Here is an 11,513-nt window from a genome sequence, read left to right on the forward strand (position 1 = left end):
GCTAGAATCTTTCAGAACATTATATTCTATGATTGTAAGAGTTTTAATGCTCTTGATTCTTCTATTAATGAGATAATAATGATTTTCCTTAATATATATATATATATATATATATATATATATATATATATATAGTGATTTTTACTTTAGTATCATATTAGGAAATATGCAATTAAGAGTGTGAAAGTGAGAATGTGTATAGTATTTTGGCTAATCAAAATGTTTAAAATGAGTTTAAAATACTCTAATTTGGCTTATTAAATTGCCAAAATATTTGATTAGCGTGATTGGTGCTTACCATTTTTATTTGTAAAGAAATCCTTGATTTTTTTTAAATAGAATATTGAAGTGGATGTAAATACTGTGTAAAAGTAAGTAGAAAAAATAAAGAAATGTGATTTTTTTTTTTTTTTTTTAGTTAAAATAGAGAGTCAATTTACTAGCCAAATGTTACTTAGAGTCTGTTTGGGATTGGGTTTGAGAGATCTAAAAGTGTTTTTAACACTCAAAAAGTTTATTTGAAGAAAAAAGTATTCGTCTTTTAAGAGACCAAAAAGCTTAAAAATAGTGAAAAGGCACTTTTGATAAAAGTTTTAAAATAAAGCTTATGCGCAAAAGCTCTTTTTGACTTAAAAGCTTTATTTTTTAAACGCAATTCCAAATATACTCTTGAAAAAGTTGCCCCAATTTCATTAATTAAATTCAAGCGTTTTAAATGATTGGTTGAAGCTAAAAAATGGAACAGTAACTTGCTATTTACTCAAAATCAACATTACAAACTTCCAATAACAATGGCAGCTAAACCATGCACCAAAAAAAAAATGCAAAATTTGAAGAAGAAAAAAGGTGGTGGTTGATGAATGAATTAAGTGGCGAGTAATTCCTGGATGGTAGTCGGACGGCACATGCCATAGAATGGCCGGCCGGACCAGGCAGAATCGACAAGCAAGGAGTAAACTGCCGGTGTAGGGTTGTACAAGTCCCACCACACATATGTTGAAGCTTGGTTGCACGCCATCTCCGGTGACAGACACCCGATCATCGCACCGTACAATCCAACCCCGCAGCAAGCGCTGCTCCGATCCTCGAATCCTGCGTTTGTCACACACGTATATAGGTATGATAACTTCTCTAAACAAGATTTTGATAGATCCTAAAGGAAAGCATCATAAAATTAAATAAGCAACATGATGCCAATTATTATTGTCGTGGCCAATTTTTGAAATGATCAAACAACTCGAACACAAAATTAGTAGATTAGAGTCGATAAATATGACCTGTTTAATTAAATGAACCCGACACGTGACATAAGGGTTGACAATTTTTTACATTACCCATGAACTCGATACGAACCCAACATAAAATTAGAGGATTTGAGTTGAGAGTTTGACTTATTTAATTAAATGGGTTGAGTTAGAATTGATCTAAATTAAATATGACCTGTTTAATTAAATAGGTTGAATATTTTTGACACGACCGAAACCCGACACGTGACATAAGAATTGAAAATTTTTGACATTACCTGCAAACTCGATACAAACCCAACATGAAATTAGCGGATTTGAGTTGAAAGTTTGACTTATTTAATTAAATTGGTTGATTTAAAGTTGATCCAAATATGACCCGTTTAATTAAATGGATTAAATATTTTTGACACGATTGGAACCCGACATGTGATATAAGGGTTGACAATTTTTTGGCACTACCATCAAACCTGATACAAACCCAACATCAAATTAGCAAATTTGAGTTGAGAGTTTGATTTTTTGGGTTGGGTTAGAGTTGATCTACATAGTTTTATATCTATATTTCGATCCGAATCTGACATTTCGAACACGAATTGCTACCCTAAATGGGGTTTTTATTATTAATCCATCAGAAAATGTAGCAATATGGTACTAAGAAATGAATTTTTGGAAGAAAAGATTGATACCATAGAGTCTTGGATTGGCTAGGATCTTCATAATTCCTTGATACACATCGCAGAAGACAATCTGCACATCGAGCAACTTGGAATTGAGCTCCACAATCTGGTCATCCAGCATTCTATTGTACTCCAAAACCATCTCATTGATCTCCTTAACACACCGCCGGCCGTCGTCTTCACCGGCGCTGGCATTACGCCACTCCCACACTGTTCGAGGCGCGCACCCCAGCGGCAATATTCCCACGCATATTATCTTCCTGAAATTTGCGTTGTAAAGATTCCTTATAACATGCACCATCTGGTTCACCAAGATGCGAGCGAATTCTTGGCTGCTAAACTTGAGCATCACGCCAGAGGAGTTGCGGAGGAAGAGATCGATGTAGTCATCTTTCCCCAGTGAGAGGTAGACCGCAGAGGATCTGACAAAGCGCTCGGCGCCGGACTCGCCGAGCTGCAGCTGCAGCAGCTGCAGGGTCTCGAAAACTTGCCGGAGTTGTTGGTTCAGAGACTGGTGGCTCCGGCTGCTGGGGTTCATGATTGTTGCTTCCGCTGAGCCGAAGTTGAGGCCAAGTAGAAGCTCTTCAATCGACCCGTTTTGATTGTAGAATGGTGGGATGTTTTGCAAACCCATCTTCTCAGCTGCACCATTAAAACAGAGGAGAGAAAATCTTGCGGGTTGGAACCAAGATAATTTCAAGATAGCTGGAAATGAATGTAAAGAGAGAAATTAATGATGAAACAGAGAAGAAAAAGTGGTACCAAGAAGATGGGGAAGAAGGTTTGAATCGGAGCCATTGCAAGGATACAAAGAAAGATTACGGTGGAGAAGAGGGTAGAACAGAGAGTTGTCTCTGCAATCAACAGAGGAGTCCCCCAATATGTAGAGCGCCGTCGCATTGGAAGCCTTTTCGTCCAATGGAGTTTCTGTTTCTAGGTGTTTCCCATTTACAACACCGATGGCCCCCATGAGCATGACAGCAACCAGAAGATGAACGAGGGCGCCCATTAATCCTTTTGGCGGCGGTGCTCTGTTTTCCAGCTTCTTTGCGATTGCATTGAAACTCTGCGGATTTTGTTTCGACATTGCGATCATCTTGTTCTTTGATTCTTGGCCTCTTCTCTTTTCTCTGTTTTGGTTTGATCTATTTAGTGCTTGCTTTCTTGGATCCAACTGCGCTCTCTCTTTCTTGCTGGAGGCAGCAGACCCGGGGAGATGGTCTTTTGACTCTTTTATAAACGAGTGCGGGTGCATGGGAATGGGCTAACCCCTTAAGCTCAATCAAGCCTACTCATTTTATATTTTATATTTTTTTTTGAATTTTGGGGGTGGGAGAATGAGTAAAATTAAAAGGGGGTAAAACATAAGATGCTAATATTGTAAATTTTTAAACTTTAAGCGCATGATTACAAAATCATTTATACTTCGGGGGTATAAGTGAAATTTTTTCTTATTTATATATCAATAGCATACTTTCCCTACAAATATTTTGTACTGAATATTGAATGCTCTTTATTGTAGATTTTTGACATTGGTGAAAGATGTGCATTAAACTGTTAGATTTTATGTTGGTTAATGCAGTGTTCAAAACATTTTGATTAAAGGTTCAGTTTTACGCATTCGGAAAGATCTTTTGAATATCCGACCGGAAGAAATGCTCAAATAGGGTTATGTTAGGTTTTTAGTTTTGCCCTAGTTTAATGATCAAAACATGAGTCGTAAGTCTTTACACACTTGTGTGTTTTGACGTATTTTGCAAAGAATAATGCTAGATACCATCTTTTTATCTTCTTAAAATTCTTTTAAAGCTGATGTAACTTTTAAAATCATCATTAAATTTTAGATAAATCATACTTGAATTTTAATCCAATAGTAATTTTGAAAGCCATATCAGCTTTAAAAATTTTTTAAGAGAAAAAAAAGATGATACTTAGTATTACTCTCTCGCAAAACACACTTTATATGTATTGACGTATTTCGCAAAAATTCCATGACTGTCAAAACACAATGCAAACTTTGGGCCAAATATTGGAGAATCTGCGATTCACATTATGACATTAACACATGTATGCATACTCAAAATATTCAACGAATGTCAAGCAGAATGGATACCTTCGGCCACACGCACACACATGCATGACATTGGCATGAGGACTGTTCATCAGAATGAAACCATGGGATTTGGGCCACATATTGGACTCACACACAGAAGAATGGAAACTATGATTTAAGTAAAGCAAAGCAACCAACATAATAGAACAATGGCATCCAAGACCTGCTACTAAATGAACACTGCGGTTACAATCCAAATATGTAGCGATAAAACTATAATGAGACCATAAATTGTAAACTACATCGATATTAGATACCCAAAGAGTAAAAGGGCAGTGGTGCCTAGAAGCAAACAATGCTTGTTATCAGTGCTGGCTATGCCTTCAGCTTGCTGCTCATCCTATGCTTACTGTGCCAAGCAACACTTCTGTCACCATTAATTGGGTTCTTCTTGGCTGCAACTGAACATTGATCAGTCCAACCACCTTTACTGTTCCTCTCTAATTGGTTCCTGCGCCGCCTCATCCTGTTCTCCAACCGTATTCCTTTTAGAGCTTGAATCCTCTGCTCAATTTCCAATGCTTGCGAGAAGTTCCAGATCCTAACAGTACCTTCTTCCCCTCCACATACTATACGATCAGCACCAATGTCAACTGAGAACAGATTGCTCCCATGCCCATGTAACATCCTCTGTGGCGGCTCCACACTATTCCGGTCTGCATGCTTTGCCCTGGAAACACGTGTGCCTGAAGCACTTCTGTTAGTCCTTAGCAGCTTTCTTACATCAATTAGTGACAGCTTTCCATCACTAGAAGCTGAAACAAGCCATGGAAACTCAAATGCAAGGGAATGCACAGGACCCGTATGGGGAATCCATGTAGCAACCTGAAAAAAATTAGTCTCAGCGCAATGACTTGAAATCTCAAACATGTGTATTACACCATCTTCTCCACCAGTGAAAAGAAAATTCCCAGTGTGGCTTCGCGCCAGAGAGTAAGTATTACCAACATGAGCATTATGAATAATGGTCATCAAAGTCCCACTGCCAGAATCCCAAACATATACATCTGAACCCGATGTGCTAGCAACTGTTGTATCATGAGGAACAAGTCCCCATACCCAATCACTATGCCTCAAAACCTTTAAGCACTTCAATGAAAAACGATCCCATACGCGAACAGTCATGTCCCATGAACCACTATATATCCTTGTAAGATCCAAAGCAAGAGAAGTTATCGGTCCCTCATGCTCCCATAGTCGGAACTCTGTGTTCTTGCTCCGAGAACCCCTAAGGTCAAACAAGTATTGAAGCCCCTCCACTGCCCTCCAACCGTGGATAAATCCATCGGTACCACCAGCAACCAATAATTTTGTATCCGCTGCAACTGCACGGACAGTGCAACCAAGCGGTGGCGAAGACGCAATCGACAAACCTTCTTCCATGTTCCACATTCGGACAACCGAGTCATACCCCGAAGTGAATATGAGCTTTGCAGAGGCCAGAAGGAAAACAGTGCGAACTGCCTCAGTGTGACCATACAGAACATCCATGCTATAACGCCCCATAAAAGTCCTACTCCTAAACTCCCTCTCCACAAACAAATCCTTCCATGACTTCTCATCTGAATACCCCGAACCCAGAGGTGTTAGAACTGTTGGAAGTCCCCACCTCTCACAATAGAATTTTTTCCAGACATGGTGATCAGACGCAACCCTATGGAGACTTGCCGAGACACATGAGACTATACCAAGCTCTTTCGGATCAAGGCTGTTAAAGATTTCAGATAGCAGTGCCGGAGGAAGGTCGGTAATTGTTAGACGCAAATTGGGCAAAACATCATTAGCCAACAAGTGTTTCGAATTGGCAGAGGTTACACTGCCTTTCTTGGATGTGAGATCTAAAATTGCAGTTGTTTGGGTTTTCTGTTCGGAATTGAACTGACTAAATTCAACTTGTTCTTCACAAGAATTCTCTACACAATCCACTAGCTTCTTAGAAACCCCCGCGCCCTTTTGGCATTCAAATGCCATAAAAAAAAAAAATCTGACCCCAGAAAAACCTGAATTCAATGGTTGAAAACTCAATCCCCCACAGGCCAAAACCCAGAAATAATTTCGACCCAAAAATCTTAATCTGAAAAAAAATGGAGGAAAACCCACAAGCCTAACAAACAACCCAATTACTAAAAACTAATCAACGGTAAAGAAACCCTAGAAGTCAACCCTATATATTTGGAACAATTGAAAACTAAGCAAAAAGACAATATCGAAGATCTGAGATACTTAATAGGAAAAATAATAATAATAATAAAATGAAAAAGCAGCAAATTCAAAGAAATTAATTGAGAATTAATGAGGACAAACTTAAGACCCAGGAAATTAGTAAGTGAAAGAAATAAACTATAAAAATTAGACAGAAAATTCCGAAATCAGCGAAATATTAAGTTTCAAAGGTACCTCGAAGACTATAAAAATTAGCCTTCCAAGAAAGATAGATGAATCAGAGAGTTATGCTTTGCGTCGGGGATTTTCCAGGGACTGGTAGAGTAGGAAAATTGAGAAGAATCTGCGTTTGGGGAGGAAGAAAGTGTTTCTTATGGTCCAAGAGGTGGGTTTGGGAGGGCCCAATAATCTACGGTTCGGTGGACGTCATAAAATGGTCCTAACCGTAGGATTTTAATTTTTAAAAATTTAAATGGAGATTAATTGTGGTTCGTCGGATCATGGGTCTCGTACGGCTCCGTCTGGGTGGTGAGGTAAGAAGGCGACATGTGTATCCACATTGCGTGTCTTACAAAGAAAAATAAGGAAACAACTTTTTTTCTTTTTCTTTTTACATTTTCGCTAAATACTTTGAACTTGTTTGGTGTGAGATTTTTATTTTATTTTATTTTTGTATTGTTTTCTATTAGTTTTTACTGAATTGAAAATTGTTAATACCGATAAATTTGTTTTTTAAATTATGTTTACGTGGCTTAGAGAATATAAAATAAAATTAGAAAAGATGTTTGGGAAGCTGAATTAAATTGAATATTGTTAACACAGTTTTCGGTCACCCGAAGAACTTGGACTATTTAAGGTGATGGAGAACACCAGGTTCTATTTGCAATTGGGAAAATATCTTTTAGAGTAGAATGGTAGTAGAAGAAGAGAGGAAGATGACCAGAACCAGAGCTCGGTTTTTCAAAGAATTCTTCCCTTTCATTTAGGATGCACATTTTACATATATACATGCACATATCTGACCACCGTACGTTTTACATGTGTACACAGTATAGTATCCTACAAGGGATGGTCGAAATCTTTTGTTTGGTGGTGTAGGAACGTGCGCCTATCAGGTCGAACATCCTCCTCGTACGAACGTCCTTGTGCTGGCATGGGGATGGTCTGGCTATGCTGTGGGTCCCTCGAGACACGTCTGCTAGGCGAGGAGGGCTCAGCACGACCTACTTCACGAGGGCCCTCGCCTCGCATCTGGCGGGCTATTTTTCTCTCCAACAGTTACCCCCCAAATTCTTGCGTCTGAATTCGTCCAGAATTACGTTCCTATATTACGGGGCTGATTTTGGCATAGTGTCGTTCCGAATTAGGAAAATTATATTTCACAATAATTTGTATCATTTTGAGTTATCTTTCCAATGTTTCTTGAATCACCTCAATCGGATATTTGAGCTGAAAGTTATGATCAAAATACCGAGACATTGGCAGAATCCAAATTTGAATCAAATCCGATTTTGACTTCAATTTGAGAAATTTCGGTTTAATCATTTCCTTTATTTGATTAAACTTAACCAAATCTTTTAGGTCTTCCCAATTTGCCCTTTAAGCTTGGAACTTTTCTGGAAACGCTTTCTTTTCTTCCATGACCTATAAAACAAAGAAAATACAAAAAAGAAATAAAATAACACAAACTAACAAAACTAAGGAATTAACAAATATAAGTTAAGGGCTAAAATATGAATATTTTGGCACTTAACAGTCAACTATATATATATATATATAGCAGTGGTTCTCGCTTTCTTTACTTGGACTTAATTTAAGCTTTTTGCCCAATTAGCCTGCCTGCGCCACATCAGCGTACCAAGTAATTAATAAAAACAAATTAAGAATAGGGGTAATTACCTTTTGCTCCCATGAACTATAGCATATTGACACTTTCCCCCATGAACTACCAACTATAACACTTGAACCCATCAAACTCCCATCTTATGACAAAAAGCTGATTAGCATTATATATATATAAAATTAAAAACTAAAATCACCCCAATAAACTTTGGGCCCAAAAAAATAAAAAAAGAAGTTGCGTGGAAGAAACTGATAGGAGTAAGGGCATTAACAATAGATTCATATAGGAAAAGGTATTTGCTCAAATATATATATTGCGTGGAAGAAACTGATAGGAGTAAGGGCATTAACAATAGATTCATATAGGAAAAGGTATTTGCTCAAATATATATATATATTTGAGCAAATACCTTTTCCTATATGAATCTATTGTTAATGCCCTTACTCCTATCAGTTTCTTCCACGCAACTTCTTTTTTTATTTTTTTGGGCCCAAAGTTTATTGGGGTGATTTTAGTTTTTAATTTTATCTTTCCTTTCCATTTAATTATTTTCATGCATGCCTAAGGGCAATCTATTAATATTAGAGTACGTAATTAAACACTTACAATTCTTTTACAACTTGCTTATATGTATCAGCAAGTGATTACAAGTGCAGAAGTATAAAAGAGTTGTAATTCTATTGATAGTCAAGTGTTTGTAAATATTGTTGAACACAAAGTATTGTGGAAGTGCATGTCATTAAATCATCATCTCGTTAAAACAAATAAAAGGAGATATATATTATTGCCAGGGACTTTGATATTGTCTCTCAATAAAACCGATTTAGTACCTCCGTCACAATTTTGTCCGACTAACAAGTGTCCTGATAAAAACATGCCAATGTCCTAAATAATAATAATAATAATAATAAAAACTTTGATACTGTCTTTCATTGATTTACAGACCAAAAGAAGAAAAAAAGAAAACCTATCATTTTTATAAAAATTGGGAATTAATAGAATTATCAAGAAAATAGGCAGTATTAGGCAACATCTCAATCGCTGGCTCCTGCAGAAGGTGTGACTGACCTTCCGTTAACTCCACAGCGAATGCTTTTGCCCAGTCTGTATGGTCGTCAAAGTTCGATTCCAATGAATCGTTGGATTGTTTCTCATCCACCGATACCGATGTACTAGTTTCAATAATATTGTCGACAGTTTGTTCATCAGAGTCAGACAAGTCAATAAATATATGACAGCCATCATCATGTCCAATATTGGTCAACCTCGTGTTCTCCTCCTCATCATCATCATGATGTCCAATATGGTTCAGTGTTCGGATCTGATCTAGCCTTTCTTCTTCTTCTTCTTCTGGTTTCCTCTTCTTTTCTGATCCCTCCATCTTCTTCATCCGACAAAGCACGTAATTTTGAAACTGCATGCAAGTCACAAACCATAAATAAGAACATTGAAGTTAACTGAAATTATACTTTGTTCATGAGTGCTCTAAAAGCAATAGGGAAATGCTACACATTCTAAATTTTATTTTCAAAAATTGGTTTCTAAATGATGCGTCATTTATTATTTTAAGAAATATGTCACAAACTCATGGGATGGTAACACATAATTTAGAAATAGATAGAGTTGTCATTTGAACATGTGAGATGCGCATCTTTTTTAATAGTATGGACAAAGTTGGAATAAATAATATTAAAAACTCATGTGCATGCCACATGTTATTAAAATAGGACACATGTCATTTTTATAGACGGGGTTGAAGGAAGTTCCTCGAACCTAGTTTGAAAGAAAACTGTCTGATAGAAACCAACTTTTGAAACAAAAATTTACAAAAGAATAAAAGAAAAAAATAAATAAAATTGGTTAATGAATATTTACTTTTGCATGGGTGAGCGTGGAGGGTTGAAGGGCATACTCGTACATGATCCAACGGCCGTGATGGACCGTCTTACTCTCATACCGAAACCTTTTTCTGATTCCAACAAGCTCCATAGTCGATCCTTCATTAGTAGTCGCATTACCATAAATCGTGACGCCGGTGTCCTCCCCTTTCCACGCGCCGGTTCCCACCGTCCGGTCGATACGTGAGCTGTTGAGGGTCTTCTTCTTCACCTTTGTGAAGATGCAAACTTCTTTTTGGTTCATTAACTTGGCGGCGGCGGGGGCGCCACCACCCTGCATGCATGCCGATGCTAATATTGCCTCCTCCCATATTTGCCACGGCTCTTTCTCGCCGTATAAGTTGCATTCAGGGATGTTGCTTTCTGATTCTCCGCTTGCTTTCTTGTAAAGCTTTTCGATGAGAAGTTGTATTTCTTTGGGTTTCAACTTTATCCCCATCCTCAAAATTTAGATTCAGGAGATTAATTGAGGCCTTGGTCGTCAATGTTGTGCCAAATACTACCTAAATTAATAGATAATATTTAGTACATTTTACTCGCAAGTGCACAAGATCAAACGATAATATAGTGCAGCAAGTACAAGATCGATCCCACGAGGATTGTTGATTTTGTTTTAGAATTGATAAAAATATCAAATTGTCACTAAATTGATATTGTGAAAAAGAAATAAAAAGATATAGAGATAAATGAAAAGCTAGAGGTAGGGCTTTGATATCCACCACTAATCATATTTAGATAATATAACAATATGCCAATTATCTAATCATATTATGAATACTTAATGTTGGTCAATCTAAGGGTATGGATATCTACTCCTTAAGCTATTAATTTTCCTAAACAACGAATTAGGCATGTGTGTCTACTCTAATTCTTTTTTTTTTTTTTTCTTAAAGGATTTAGCTTGGGTGTCTACTAAGTTATTCTTTAAGAAAGCATAAATCTGTGAAAATCGACAAACACATGAGGCCTAGGGCATGGGTATCTACTCCCGGTTCCTCATGTTATTAACCCAAGAACCCGGTATGGATTTATTTTGTTACTCTTATTAAACCCAGGACTCGATTATCCAAATTGATTTAATTAACTAATCCATACCATATGCATATAATGGTCAATCACATACATATGAGGAATTCAAGAAAACATAAATTAATCAAGTTAAGCAACACAATATGATTATCACAAAGGCGCCAATATTGAAATATTAAATAAACATAATTAGGGTTTCAATCTAGTCCTCCTAAAAAGTTAGTTATACATAATTAAAATAAAAGAAAAGAAAAGGGAAAGAAATAACCAAAAACGACTCCTTGAAGTAGTCTCCAATTCCTTTCCCCAAAGTTGTCTCCTTGAAATTGTATATTGAATTGTGAGGCTTAGAGGTTTATTTATAGAGCTTAGAAGAGACCTAGAAGCCTAGTAATCCTAGGAAATTCGTGGATTTAAGTCCTAGTCCAATGAGGATAAAGAAAACCCAAATCCAAATCAGAATAGGATTCGTCCAGAATTGCGTTCCTATATTGTGGGGTGATTTTGGCATAGCTTCAGTCCGAATTAGTAAAATTATATTTC

General features: G+C 37.0%; 3 protein-coding genes across 3 annotated transcripts; all 3 read right to left on the minus strand.

Moving 5' to 3' along the window:
• Window positions 1-865: 865 nt before the first annotated feature.
• Window positions 866-3,011, minus strand: LOC132162880 (GDSL esterase/lipase At1g71250-like). The gene is made up of 3 exons (XM_059573098.1): window positions 2,687-3,011; window positions 1,934-2,566; window positions 866-1,092 (listed from the first exon to the last, which is right to left on the minus strand). The coding sequence occupies exons 1-3, from the start codon at window positions 3,009-3,011 to the stop codon at window positions 866-868; spliced, it is 1,185 nt and encodes a 394-aa protein (XP_059429081.1).
• Window positions 3,012-4,124: 1,113 nt separating this feature from the next.
• On the minus strand, window positions 4,125-6,584 carry LOC132164571 (F-box/WD-40 repeat-containing protein At5g21040). The gene has a single exon (XM_059575103.1). It carries the CDS (start codon window positions 6,006-6,008, stop codon window positions 4,353-4,355), a length of 1,656 nt encoding a protein of 551 aa, XP_059431086.1. The 5' UTR covers window positions 6,009-6,584; the 3' UTR covers window positions 4,125-4,352.
• A 2,435-nt stretch (window positions 6,585-9,019) lies between these two features.
• Window positions 9,020-10,380, minus strand: LOC132162881 (uncharacterized). Its single transcript, XM_059573100.1, has 2 exons — window positions 9,919-10,380; window positions 9,020-9,319 (listed from the first exon to the last, which is right to left on the minus strand). The coding sequence occupies exons 1-2, from the start codon at window positions 10,378-10,380 to the stop codon at window positions 9,020-9,022; spliced, it is 762 nt and encodes a 253-aa protein (XP_059429083.1).
• Window positions 10,381-11,513: the final 1,133 nt, after the last annotated feature.

The sequence above is a fragment of the Corylus avellana genome, chromosome ca10 (assembly GCF_901000735.1).
Source record: "Corylus avellana chromosome ca10, CavTom2PMs-1.0".
In the NCBI taxonomy this organism is placed as follows: Eukaryota; Viridiplantae; Streptophyta; class Magnoliopsida; order Fagales; family Betulaceae; genus Corylus; species Corylus avellana.